At 37.2% G+C, this 14,618-nt stretch overlaps 1 protein-coding gene across 1 annotated transcript in view; it reads left to right on the top strand.

Moving 5' to 3' along the window:
- The window catches only part of ITGA9 (integrin subunit alpha 9), a 245,912-nt gene that overhangs the window by 192,458 nt on the left and 38,836 nt on the right, over positions 1–14,618 (top strand). Inside the window, exons 21-24 of the mRNA XM_063304073.1 lie at positions 3,989–4,072; positions 4,545–4,653; positions 8,318–8,425; positions 14,067–14,192. Of these exons, the coding sequence (XP_063160143.1) occupies positions 3,989–4,072; positions 4,545–4,653; positions 8,318–8,425; positions 14,067–14,192 (427 nt within the window). The remainder of the gene's footprint in view (positions 1–3,988; positions 4,073–4,544; positions 4,654–8,317; positions 8,426–14,066; positions 14,193–14,618) is intronic.

Here is a 14,618-nt window from a genome sequence, read left to right as displayed (position 1 = left end):
GATTCTATTCTCTAGCTTATAAATAGGCAATATTTTTCATCCTATTTCTCTTTGACTCTATTGAAAGCTTTAAGTGTTGGGAGGCTTAAAAGCTAAATGTGGAATATTTCAGGGAACATATATTTTGTTAAATCCAAAATTAGCTATACTTGGAGCACACCCATTGATTTTTATGGGTCTTCTCCAAATATGATTAAGTCAATACTTGAGTGCTTTTAGAAACCCTTTCTTCATTGTAAATAAAACCCAGCAAATATCTTAGCATGGTTATCATGCAGGGAATGAGGAACGGTGTTAGTGTATAGATTATAAGAATATTCAGAAAAGCCAAACAATTTAGATGAGTCCTGAATTAAGAAGAATTGCCTTATAAGGAGAAATGTAAGTGGAAAGTAGTATTATACAAATCAGCATGTTAGATGATTGACACTGGTAATCTTGAAATGGCTTATTCTCTGAAGTTCCCCAGGCCACTTTATATATTCACAATGGATGCTACTTGCTCTGCTCTTGCATACATTACAGTTGCATCCAACGGCTCTCCATTTAAATCCTTTCTCAGTATTGTATACAGTACCTCAACCTACACCTCTGGCTACACTTTCTGTAATAGGTACATTAACTTGTGCCCCAAAAATAGGCTCTACTTGCAGCCAAATTGTTAATGTCCAAATTAGGAAAAAGTAAACATTTGAAACTGGGGTAATGAATCAATTAGTCCTCTGTTCAGATCAGTGAAGGAAAGCAGAGCATGCTTTCATTCATGATTTATTAAGATCTGCCATACAATTTGTATGCGCAGAGGGTTTGTGACGCTAAAGCTGATAACAGTTTGTAAAAAATGACCGGTGTATTGGCTTAATCTCTCTCCATTCTGTCATGACTTACGATGTAGGATAGGAATACATTTTTCAATTTCCAACCTCCAGCCTAAATTGAACAAAATGTGCCATTTCTTTAGGTTATATATCACTTCTTAGCCATTCAGCTGTGATCAAATTTAGAAGTCATGTAGTTCATATGTCGTGTCATGTACAGTAGAGTTATATTTGTGTATGACATATCATCAGTAATACCAGTTGGCTGGGGATGTTGTGACTAGTCTTTTTTTGTGATATGTCCTGTGGCAGAAGCCAGATAATCTTCGATATGAGATGGATTTATTTACCTAATTCTTGCATGAGTGTAACTTAAAAAAACAGCTTTCAATCATGCCTGCAAAATCATTATCCCCAATTGCATCAGTGAAATAGCAGTTGGATAAAATTATCCAGAAGCCAGATAAATTTAATTTGATATTGAGGATCTGTGTATTTACAGTTATGCAAATAGCTAGCTTTTTTCATCTTAGGCTTCCTTTATCCTGATTTCAGATTTCTCATGAGCTTGACAGAGATGAATGTTTTTGTGCCCTGGGGGATATTGTGAAGTCTGCTAAGGGAGAGTTTGAACCAGCTCTCTCCATTTGAGTATAGAGCCCTCATAATGGGTGCATAGGGATTTGGCAAGGAGCGTGTTGGAAACCCTAATGCACAGTGCACACGTCTTATTATTTGAAGCCATAAAATAGTAGTCCTATCTGCAAGTAGACACAGGAAATAATGGGAATCACATGGGAATGAACATTGCTCAGCTTGGTGAACTTTTGATCTTGGATCCACCACTTCTAAAACAAAAGCTACTGCTTTGTTTTTTTCTCTTATATCTTAAAAGTAGTTACATGAAAGGACAGTTTTGCATTTCCTCCATTTTTATCTAGTATAAAAATTGTAAGTCACTGTTTTAAAAAGATAAAAAGTTAGGCTACTATATAGAACAGTTGGAGGAAATTAAAGAATAACAGCAGTTACCCTTTGACTCTGAAAGGGAAGAAAGTAACTCTTCAGAAATAGCAGACTTATGGAACAGACTCTTACAGATTATGTCTACACATACCATGAAGCGAACCTCCTCAAGTTTGGTACCTTCCAAACACATTGAAATGCATTTCTAGCCATACCCTTACTGAGCTTTCCAAATCAGATACTGGTGGTTAGGCAACCTGATGGGTTATTTATCTAGTGGTTCTACAAATAAAACCTTGCATGCTGAGGTTGTTTACATTTGGACACCAGCCCACATTTCATTTACAGGCAGTAATTAACAGGAGCATGTCAAAATGTGCAAATAAAATATTCGTTGTGGCATGCCCCTCTCATATTGCATGAAGTAAAAGGCCAAGGACAGTAGCTAAGTGGCTGAGCTGAAGATCATGATGTTGGTTTCTTAAATATATGAATTGTAACCTCTGTCAGGTTCCTGATCTTACACATTCACACTTACGTATATGTGCGTATTTGATTTTTTTTCTCTGCCACAGTCAAGAGATTCTTAGATTGCTATCTCAGCAATAAGGTGTCAAGGGTACAAGTAAAAAAGAACAAATGATAAACAGTCCCCCCCAAATTAAACCACATATAAAAATAATTGATGGATTGATGGCATTATGTGCCAACAAGTTACATAGATTTTCTCCATGATGATCTATCCCTGACCTGACCTTTCAGATCTTCCAGTGGTGCACTCATTGCCACTGTAACTGAGTCCATCCGCCTTGCTGCTGGTCTTCCTCTTCTCTTTCCTTCCTTCTTTCCCAGCATCAGAGCCTTTTCCAGAGAGCTGGGTCTTCGCATAAAATCTCTGAAATAGATAAAATGTAAAACAAGCTATTAAAAAGCAAGAAAAATGAGTGGCAGCATCTATAAATCAAAGATCCTCTTAAACAGTTCTATATATAGTATGTATGTATATAGATGTATGTACACTAAATATATTATCATGCTGTAAGACTCCTGTTTTGAGATAAATCTGTGTTAACCTCAAACTGAAGAAACTCATCAGACCACTGATTCAACTACTTTTGCATACTAATCTCCAATCTAGTGCTCCCAAATGTATTCAACTGTAATTCCCATAACTTTTCAGTCTTTGGACAAGCTGGCTGACTGGGGAAACCTGGACTATGCTGACTAGCAATGGTTTTCTGAGGATTAGGTAGGGGATGATGAGGGCTGAAATGAGAAAGGAGTGCAAAATGGAGTACCTTGACTTTTATCAGCAATAAGTTTGAGAAGCTGAATTAAACCAGTCTGGAAACACCTTCACTGACTACAGCTTGCTTCTGGGCAAAATTTTAGATGCTGACTTTGATTTACAAAGACAGCCTGTTTCCATATTAATCTATTTATTGATGCCACAGGAAGCTCAATTTTATTCTGCACCAGAAAAATGTGGTCAATTTTGTGACAGAAGCACTTACCTTAAAACAGTATTTTTTAGTTGGCCAAAATATTAAATTGGCCACTGGCAAATTTAATATTTTGGATAATGCTATGCTAGGGATTTCCCAGAGGATTTTCAGTTCCTCTTCCTATTATAGTTTCCAGAATCCTTAATAAAGTTATGCAAGGTAAACTAATATAGATATATAGCAAGGGTCAAGAATTCAACAACCAGAGGGATCTCTGGTTCTGCCAAAAAAGCCCTCTGCACCTCAAATAAAATAATTTAAAAATCAGCAAAATCTCATGATATTATAAAATCTTGTGAGGACCTCCACTAGAATGCTTACTTTTGTAAAATCTCATAAGATTTTGGTTCTTGCTTGAGATTTAATGAGATTTCTCCATTCTCACCCATCTGTACATTTGGAGTGGCGAGAGAGTGCTTAACCCAGTGTGGTTAAGCCAGGGGCTATCTAAGAATGTCCCATTCTGGTTTATATGACAGCGGTTAAGGTGCTGGTGAATGACCAAGAAGAGTTAGGTTCTAGTCCACCCTTAGCCATAGAAGCTCACTGAGTGACTTGGGTCAGTCATTCTCTTCCACTCCAACCTAATTCACAGAGTTATTTGGGGGGAAAAAATAGGAGGGAGTGCTATGAACATTATAATGAGCTCCTGAATGAAAAGACAGTATATAATATCCTTGATTCTCTTGTTCCCTGCAGTGGGAACTTGGAACACAATCTTCAGGACAATTCTCTCATTTTGACAGTTCCCCTGATGCATGAAGTGGACTCATCCATCACTGGGTAAGAAAGTGATCATTTATTTTTCCTTTGTTTATAAATAAGGGAAGGAGAAGAATGTTTCTTTTTTTCTCAAGTAATTTCTCAGACTGTAATACTAGAACTGATTGCCTGTCCTTATCACAGAAAGATTATGGACTAATTAAGGCACTAGAAACGACCTTAAACAAAAACGAAAAAAGACATTACTTCTGAGGTCGAGTCAAATGTTTTGGTTCAGATCCACTAGACCAAAGGTTGAGGTCAAATGTTATGGGATAGTACAAGTCAAAAGGAGGCCGTGCTGTAGGACCGTCTGTTTAATTTTCCAGTTATAACTCTGTTTACGTTTTCCTCTCTGTTATGTGATAACAGTATGTAGAAAAGATATTTCAAGTTTCAAAAAACTCTTAGGAGCAGGAGCTAATTTGTGCAACCAAAATAAAGTGAGGGCATTAGTCACATTCTTATATGATCTTGTCTTTCTCTTCTTCAGAACGGTGTCCCCCAGTTCTTTTATTTATGGCGAGTCAGTGGCAGCATCTCAGTTTACCCAGCTGGAAGATTTTGAGTGTAATTTTCAGGACTTAAATTTTACTCTTCAGGTAAAAAAATGATGCAGCATAGCCTTGCTTGCTAGTGGCATATTAATACTCCTGGGATTTTGCTGGCTATAAAGAAAAGAGGCCAATGGGTATATATTGTTTGCTACAGTACAATAAATGGGGCTTCTATGGCTCTGTGGACCTTTTGAGATGCTAAGTTGCTTTTTGAACTGAGGCCTACATTCTATCCTTGATTGGCATGCTGGACAAGGGTCATAGTAAAAAAAATGTGTGTCACCAGAACAGAGGGGGAAAAAAGGATCCTGGCCTGAAGAAAAATAAAATATAATAAATATCTGCAGCTGCTAGATGTTCCTTCAGCAGGGAGTAAGCCCAATGAACTTAGTAGAACTTACTTTTACATAGATATATGCATACTGGTGGTGGACAGTATTTGGACCTAAAGCAGGCAAGGGTACAACCTCCTTAATGCCTCTTTAACTCAAATATTTTTCTAGCATGTGTGGCTAGTTTGATTTCTGTAGGGAGCAGCCAATGGACACAGCAAAAATGCTCATGCCAGATCTGAAGCATCTTTGCCCACTTCACATTTGCATACTGCCCATGTCTCTAACCAAAAACGATGAGTAAATGGATCAAAGATTTTTTTTTCTTGTTGATGGTTAGCAAGCCTGTGGATTTTAGGGTTCTGTGCCACTTAATTTTCTTTGTATTATGGCAAAGTATTAAAATAATAACAGTTCAGACACAGGTTGGGATTAGAAGACCTAATTTAGGGGCCTAGGTTTTTGTTGTTTGTTTTTTCTTTTTATGTTTGTGTAGCTGCCATGTCACCAGGTACTTTCAATTTCCCCCCCCTGTTTTAGATATGGTTTACCATATAGAATGGGAAGAGGGTACTTTCTTAAGAAATGCAAATTCTAAGCATCTTATGAGTGCCTGAAATACACTGTAAGGTTACGTGAATTCTAGCCATTTATATTTTCAAAGAATATGTTTTTCTAAAAAAAAAAAAGTGTAAATTTAATGGCATTATTAACACAAATGGAAGTCTTTCTTTCAAGCTCCATACACATTTCTAGGACATCTATGGCTACTTTGGCTACTAGGGCTGTGCTTGATTGGGCTAGAGATCAATATGTGATGTGCTGGATTGTGCAGATCTAAAAGATCTAAATTTTAAAGCACCTCATTCCAGATGCAACATTGTTTTACTGATTTATGGTCTGCTGCAGATTTCTTCAGTGAGCTAAACTAAAACGAGACCCTACTAGTGACAGATGGATTTAGCTAAGGGACAGTGTGCTGCAGATTGTGCTGGATCCAGATTTTGTCAGATTTAGATGCAACCCCCCCCAACCAATAGTTCTTAATTTAGTCCAGACTAGGTTAAATGCCAATAATTGTGAACCGGCTAACACATAATGTGTAGCAGCCTACAGCCATTCCATCTAATGTCTACATGCCCACGCTTACTTTGAAGCAGCATCATTTAACTCAATGTGTCTTACTTCTGAGTAGACATATATAATATTGTAGGGCCCCAGTCCTAATATTGTAATATCCCAACCCCAAATTGAATATTTTTCCATTCCATTAATATCACAAGGAGAACAACTGGCTCCATATGTACATGTTCCAACAGTATTTGCTGGATTGTGCTCCTGGTTATGAAACAAGCCTATCAGATTTCAGGGGCCTTTCCTCATCATCCATTTTGCATCCAAATCATTGTTGAGTCTGTACACTGCAGTGAAACCTTTGTAACCACTAGGTGGAACTACAGAATGAAAAATTACATTAATGAATAACTGCTAACTTACTATGCAAGTGCATTTTTAAAGCTTTTCTCCTTCACCCAAATTTGATGCTATTTTACAACTAATGAATAGCGTATGGCTCCCACCACCCAAAGATCACAGTTCGCAGAAATTAATTAGTCACCGTCATTCACTTGCTTTTCTTTAGTGAAAAGGAATAGGAAAAGTGTATTCAGGCTTGAATTTTAGGACCTTAAACCAAAATGTTGTAGTTTTGACTTATACTTTAGAATTTTGGGGGAGGCAATAACAATAACCAAAAAGAAAATGAAAACCAAATGAACCAAATATGCCAATGTTTGATGACTTTCAAAAAGAAAATTGTACCTAATCAAGTGCTCTTTAGCAATTAGATCAAAAGCAGTGATTTCCTCTAGCATGGTAGGAAAATATTTTCTGAAAAACTGCTTAAATGCACAAAGATTAACCTTCCTCACCAAAAAATCTGGCCATATACTCATTCCTCATAACAGCTGCTATGGAGCTTATTTTGCTGTTAGGGCTTCTTAAAGGAAATCATATGGAAAATAGGAGATGCTAGAGTGAAGGCAATGCTTTTTCAATAATTGAAAGTTTTCATGCTTTTTCACAATACCCTTCCCCCTCCATTGTTAACATGGGGAAAAGGTACCCTAGAACACTGATGAAAATGTGTGTGGAAAATTAATCCTCAACTCTAAGCTAATCTATCTCTGAACTCCGTGCACCAATATGTCAAATCGTCTGTTTTCCATTGATGATTGATGATGGGAAGCAGCATAATCCACAGGAATACTGAATGGGTTTATTATAAAAATATAGAGTTTTCAGCAGTAACATGGATAAAGCACAGGTAAACTACTGTGCTTGAAAAATTATGTTAAAAAAGTAACACAGATGTAACTAGTAAAAAGTCAGTGGATTCTGCTTCTGAATAGAAAGAGTGCTGTGGTTTAAAGAAATTGTAAAAGTATTAAAATATATGGTAAGGTATCACAAAGTAAATCTAAAAAACAAGGAGCCTTCCATCTCCTTTGCTGCTGAGATTCAAACAACTTTTATACATCTTATTTCCATTACTGTACAATTAATACTTCCATTGTTGTCTGATACGTTACATTATGCTTGCATTTTTAATGCAGTTGTTGTTTATAGTGGCTGTAGCTGGATTCTTTCCCCTTTTAAATGCCTTTGGGACTTTGTAAGGATTTGGCATCATGTCCTACCTCTCTTTATCATTCATACATTTTTCAAAACTCGAGCAGTGTTTGGAGAATGACATCTATATGTTTGGATATTTAGAGTCAGCTGGATTCAAACAGCACCATTTATAGACCATGGCGTATTCAGAATTCTTAATTCTAAATATACACGACCGTATCTAACTGCACTATTTTATTTTTCCATATATAAATATTTGGGTGTATGCATGTATGTATACAGGACTGGGATAACCATTAGCCTAAGTGCTCTCAAGTGAGGTTCACCAAATGTGTCTTGAGAAGCTCTATATTCAGCTTAATAATTTGCTATTCGGTATGTTCTCTTTAGAGCCAGTTTGGTGTAGTGGTTAAGGCTTAAGCTTAGAAACTGGGAGACCGTGAGTTCTAGTCCTGCCTTGGGCATGAAGCTGGGTGACCTTGGGCCAGTCACACTCTCTCAGCCCTAAGAAGGAGGCAGTGGCAAACCATTTCTGAAAAACCTTGCGATTGAATGGATTTTTAAAAAATCTATCTTTCATATATTTTTATGTTCTTATTGGAGAAAAACTTCATTTTCCCATTGTCAGCCATTTTGGGAGGTAGTTAAATCATGTACAGATAGGGGCTGAACACAAAGATTGTTGTTTTGTTATACATTTTCTGAAGCATATACATCACTCATTCATTTTTACTTTTCTGAAGGTCTACAATGCTGGGCCAAGTACACTTCCTGGATCTTTTGTTGACATTTCAGTTCCTAACCGTCTCTCAGCTACTGGAGCTGATATGTTCCATATTCAACAGATGATGGTAAGCTAATGTGCAATGTCTTTTTTGTAAAGATCTGGCAATTACTGGATAGTAACATGCGCATCTATCCCACAGAGTTGCCATTTCCAGAATGAAAGTATGGTTTAATGCAGTGGTAACTTACGACCAAGGGACACGGTGGCGCTGCGGGTTAAACCGCTGAGCTGCTGAGCTTGCTGATCGGAAGGTCGGCGGTTCAACTCCGCGTGACGGGGTGAGCTCCCGTTGCTAGTCCCAGCTCCTGCCAACCTAGCAGTTCGAAAACATGCAAATGTGAGTAGATTAATAGGTACCGCTTCGGCGGGCAGGTAACGGCGTTCCGTGTAGTCATGCCGGCCACATGACCACGGAAGTGTCTACGGACAAACGCCGGCTCTTCGGCTTTGAAACGGAGATGAGCACCGCCCCCTAAAGTCGGACACGACTGGACTTAATGTCAAGGGAAACCTTTACCTTTTAACTTACGACCATAAAATGCTCATGGGGGAAATCTTACTCAATTGTTTCTAATAAAGCTAAGTACCTATTAAGTCATAAATACAATATACTATCCTAGTTTTCCCCATAATGCTCTTCTCCAAGATCATTGGCCCTTGTCTCTCCTATAATGGCTCAGCTGTTTTTCAACTTTTAACCGCAACCACGGTTACTCAAGTTATGTATATTCTGCACAATATAGTGGTATTCGCTGATAAAATTTCTGTCCTGCTTTTTTATAATTTTTTTGAAAATTCCCAAAATGACACATGATTCATTAAAAACAGTAAGAAATAAAAACAGTAATGACAATCATTTACCAATATTCTAACATAGGGCAACAATACCAGACTGAGCCAGAAAGATATATTAACCCTAATTTAAGCCAAAGTCTGACTGATCAGAAGCTAGTTAAGCTGATGCCAAAAGCTTAAAGGACTTAATGCCAACTGTGGTTGAACTTTTTTTCTCATGAATCCTTGATCAGTGGCTAATAAATGGGAATTCGGTTTTTATATTAACTCAAATAGAGCCTTAACAAGAAAAAAGCTGGTACAACCTACCTCAGAATGATTATAGCATTCACATTATGGTGAGTAATTTGAGCAGCAATGTGGACTTTGTCAGTCTAAAAAATAAAATTTCTGATACCTAAACTTTGGGGTTTGTTCAATATAAAATACATATCAAAATTGGGTTACAGTGCTTCCCAGTAGCTAAACAGATAACGAACAGATTGATTTTCAACCATTATAATAATTTCCCAGGATTTTCTTACTTTTTTAGATCCTGACTGGGAGGGAGCTGTTCACTTGAATTATGAACAGATTCAAATCTATTGCACTTCAGCCTAAATATATCTTCCTAAGTTATTACTGATGTTGTTTCTTTGTAAATTATTACTGATGTCAATTTTAGCACAGTGGCTTGGATTTAAAACTGTTTTGTGTGAATAGGAAATCACTCCTACACTCAGAAGTAGTTGGAGAAAGAGGATCTGGGAAAAACCTATTGTATAATCAAAGTTGTATTCAATCTTCTCTGCATCCAGGCCAGCCTGTTTCAGCAGTTCATCCAATTCACTTGAATGAGAATTACCAAATGTTGCATGATCAGATGATATATATGTGAATCAAACCTAGTTTATTATCATGAAAGAAGAAATGTTGTGGCATTTAGGTAGTAGTCCCATTCTGTGGATCCACACTTTAAATCTTTACAGTATCAAAGCATAACAAAGCAATTATCTTTAAGTCATTTCATATTCAGGTGTCCAGTAATGTAACATCACAAGGATGTTATGTTGATGCCTTAGGCTCAAAACTCATGCTATGCTTCGAGTCTTGTTCAAGTTGCTATGGTGATGCTATTTCAAGACCCACTTCTCATGGGGAAAAAAGTTTTCAGTTTCCTACTAGGGTCCATCACCTTCTTGCATTGTCTTAGGCCCAAGGTTATGTGATAAAGGCTGAGCAGTACACTGTACTAATAGCTTTCACAATAGTACCAGGTACTAGATATCTTTTCTCCTCTGTTGAGACAAAGGTGATAAGCTGGGATTCTCCATCTCCCAGATGAAGGTTTCTGCCTATATAATTGCAATTCACTTTTTAAAAAATAAATGTGATACCTAGGTTTTCATTCATGCTATTAAAAAACAGCTTTAAGGGAAGCATTTAACTGAGGAAAGTGGTGCAGTATAGGGAGAAACAAGGAAAAATGTACATATTAGCTGCTACCCAGAAAATAACGTTGTGTGGCCTACATTCAGACAATTTATATATATTAAATAGGAACCAGGCTAAGGAATTGATTATAGAATGCTTCCCAGATCTAGAATTAATTTAATCTGGCTCATTCGCCTAACTTTTGCAGGACCCTAACTTTAGTTGATGGGAGGATCATGGCGTCTTATCTTTAGACACTGGTCTACTCTAAATATCCCTGGGCTTTCACAAGGGAACATTTTCATGCCCTTCCCTCTTCACTTTTGCAAGGGAGATACTATAATATTCCTCTAACTTGCCACCTCTGCCCTGTTTTCTAATTGCCAGCAAAAACTTCCAGGTCACCTACAGTGTCATCAAATTTTGCTACTTAGCTTCAAGAATGTGACAGAAGATGTTTCCTGTAGATCAAGTTCCACCCAGACAAAGCTTATCTATTTTTTGTATTTCTCTGGATTTGTTTGCTAGCTTCTGGTTGTAAAACAATTTTATCTATCTGTATATACTAATTCCTGACAGATTTAGGTCAGTGCTGAGAAATCCTTAATTCTTAACCTCAAAACAGTGAGATTAGCTTTGGAATTAGGGGAGTTTCTGCCATACCAAGAGTCAACAAGGTAGGTTTAGAGGAGGATTTAAACGTAGTATTCTCTGTATCTTGCTTTGCCATTATGTTTGACCTCCCAAATAAGCTACAAAATATAGGCAAAACTTTTCCTTTTCTACATTTTTACTAGAGCAATAGGCATGCTGTTGCATAAACAAATGCTAGGAGGGGCTCCAGCTGCCCACTATATTATTTACTCTAGAAGGCTGTTGGATCCAGGCAAAACCAAAGTGGAACTTTGGTGTACTCTTCTAAGCAAGGAGGGCAATCTTGTGGTAGCCAGGAGCCATGCTTAACTTTTTCTTTGAGGATCCATGGGCCAAAGCAGGCAAAGTGAGCTGGATCATGACTTGCACTGAGCAGAGCAAGTTTTAAAGAAGATTTTTTTTACTGTTTCACAATATTTCTAGCCCATCCCAGTCCAAATGGACGCTGGATGGGGTACAAGAAAGTCAGAACAAAAACAAGACAATAAAAATAATGTACACAGAGTAAAAGTCATCAACAAAAATCACATCATTTTATTTTGTGGAATTTTTTTGTTTTATAAAAACTTACATCAAGCTTAGATCTAGGACTTAAAAAACACAATTTTCATATTCCTTATCTCAAAAAGGTGGGGAAATGGGAGATTTTGGCAGTTATGGTCCAAGTATCACAGCAGTGTGGTACAAGGTCTATGTGTTGTCTTGGGAAGTCCAGTTGCTCCTCAGTGTTCTGAAAGAAAATGGATGGGAGAGAAGTGAGAGAAGGAATGAGAAAGAGCTCAGGCAATAAGAAGAAAACACATTCTCAGTCCAAAATGGAAAGCTATTCAGACTAAGCCATAGCCTTTTGATACCAGAGGTGAGTGGCAAGATGTTGTGGTGAAGAACAATATAGCGAGAAGCCAGTTAACTCTTCAATACTGTGAATCAGGACTATTCCCCACTCCACCTGAGGACAGCAGTACATTATGTAATGCACATCTTGTCCAACACCTTGGTCTCTCTCATTGTCCCAACATTTTCTCTTTGAGACAGCTGTCCATTCTGCCTAATAGCAGGGAAAGTAGCACCCTCCTGAAATAGATATGTATACTAAGAAGCTTTGATGAACAAGATGCTTCATTTGTTCAAGCATTATTTAGGAATATTTGATGAATATTACCCTTTGTCATATACATCAAGGAAACAAAAGAATTGATAGGCTGCTATCATCGTCATCATCATCGTCATCATCATCATCATCTTAGTTCCCTGGCCCTGGAATTATCTCTTGAAAAGTTTTTAACTCTGTGAAGGAGAATGCCAGCATAATTTTCCCGAAGGGCACTGAAGATAATTTCCCAGTTCTGACAAAGGTGTAACTCAAACATTAGGAACAGTAAGAAAATTTTTTGAAACGTTTGATTACTGCTTTCTAAGATAAATAGAACTATATATTCATCACCCTTTCTATGTTTTTAAATAATATATCCTAATGGCTGTTTAAATATATTAATTTTGGAGATATTCTTAAGGATTAATTCATGAAGAGATAGATATGTATATATCTTTTGATTTTAAAATGAATAAGACTTTCATACAGACTCATACAATTTTGGTCATTCTGTTCAATCAGGAAAACAGTGAGATTCATGTATGGTGGATTGCATTCAGCTTTATGTCAGTCTAATCAACTTGCATCTTATAACAGCTGTTTGGAGGAATCTTCTGAGAAGCTCACTTAATATCAGTACCACCTGGCATCCTTACAGTGCATAAATTAGCCTCCCTTGCCATCCAAGAAAGGCCAAATGTAAGCACTGTCTTGGATTTCAGCTGTTGAACACTTGAGCATGGGAATGTTGCATGTAAACTCTCCCTTTGGATGCCTTGTAAGGTTGTGTTCAACTGCAGGCTTTAAACTATTACTATGTTCTAAAATAAAATAAAACACATATTTCTTCTTGCTATTCATATCCTAGATGGCATCTGGACTTCCTCTTCCCAAACTTGAAAGCCTTTATTGTTTATGCCAGAGAAAGTTAATAATGTCCATTCGTGGTTGCTGTCCAGATAGGTTTGCTGTCATGCACAAAACAGCCTTGGATATTGATTTTTATATTTTTTTTCATCAAATGTAGATATTAAAGGAGTGCAAAAATCCATATAAGATGATGTATCTCTTCCTTGGTTCTATGTAGCATAGGTGTGACCGATGGTATTAGTGACTGATGAACCATGTTGAATTACATTTTGAAAACTGAGCACAGTTTTTGAGTTCTGGTTGCAATGAGAATAAATCCAAACATAGCATTATCTATAGCAAACCATCGCACTCTGGTTCCTTCCACATAGGTAAGGATTATAACTCCAGAATTCACAGGCATGTGAATGGCCAGAAGTTACTTCCCGTGGTGGCTCCCATGCGATCTTACTGTTTTTGATTTCCATCATGATGTTGGGTGGAGCCGTAGTGAATGGCAGTCATGCTGTTGCGATACAATCAGCACTCCATTTCATGGAAATAGATACTTCATACTTCCAGATAAAGTTACTTTAGGACAGGCTATAATTATCAAGTGTAAAACAGAAATGGATCCCCCGCCTTAGGTTTTTTTTATTGGTGCAATTTTCACTTAGCTTTCATTGGAATCAATTCATGTATTTAAACAAGGAGCAACTTTCTGGCAGCAGAAATTGGCAGCAGAAATAGCTTTTGTTCCATTGTATTTTCCTATAGGTTGTGTAGAAGTATGAGTTTAACAACAACTACAACATATCCATAATAATGAATAACATGGCATATATTAAAATGTCCAAAACAAGATGTACAAAGTTACTTGTGGTTTGTGATCTTTCTTCAGGTTGCCCAGGACAAAGGGAACTGCTCTTTTCAGAATAACCCAACACCATGTGTCATTCCTCAGGAAAAGGAGAATATTTTTCACACAATATTTGCCTTTTTTACCAAGTCTGGGAGGAAAGTATTGGTAAGAAACCCTACTAGTTTTGATGTCACTTAAATATTTTAAATGCCCACTGCTTCCTTCTAAATTTCCATATATGTATAGACTCCATTGCTGCTAAAAGAAGCTGTGTTCCTTGAGTACATGGGACAATTTTTGCCCATAGCCAGCGAAAGATTAATTTACAGCAGTGTCTTTTTTTTTTCAAATCTGCTGTCCTATGCTCCATATTCCACAAGATATTTATTGCAAATGGAAAACACCAGCCATGCATCTGCCAAGATGATGATCAGTTGTCTAAAAAATCATAATCGTTCATGCTTTTTCAATTAAAACCTTAATCTGAGGTTCTAGCAAGCAATCAGTTTCAGCCCTATAAGGTAGACCAGATCAGGAAACCAACTCCACAGGTAGATTAGAACTATACTTTATCGTACAAGAACAGAACCT

The sequence above is a fragment of the Candoia aspera genome, chromosome 4, assembly GCF_035149785.1.
Source record: "Candoia aspera isolate rCanAsp1 chromosome 4, rCanAsp1.hap2, whole genome shotgun sequence".
In the NCBI taxonomy this organism is placed as follows: Eukaryota; Metazoa; Chordata; class Lepidosauria; order Squamata; family Boidae; genus Candoia; species Candoia aspera.
Note: the sequence above shows the minus strand (reverse complement) of the source record. Positions and strands in the feature narration are given on the sequence as shown.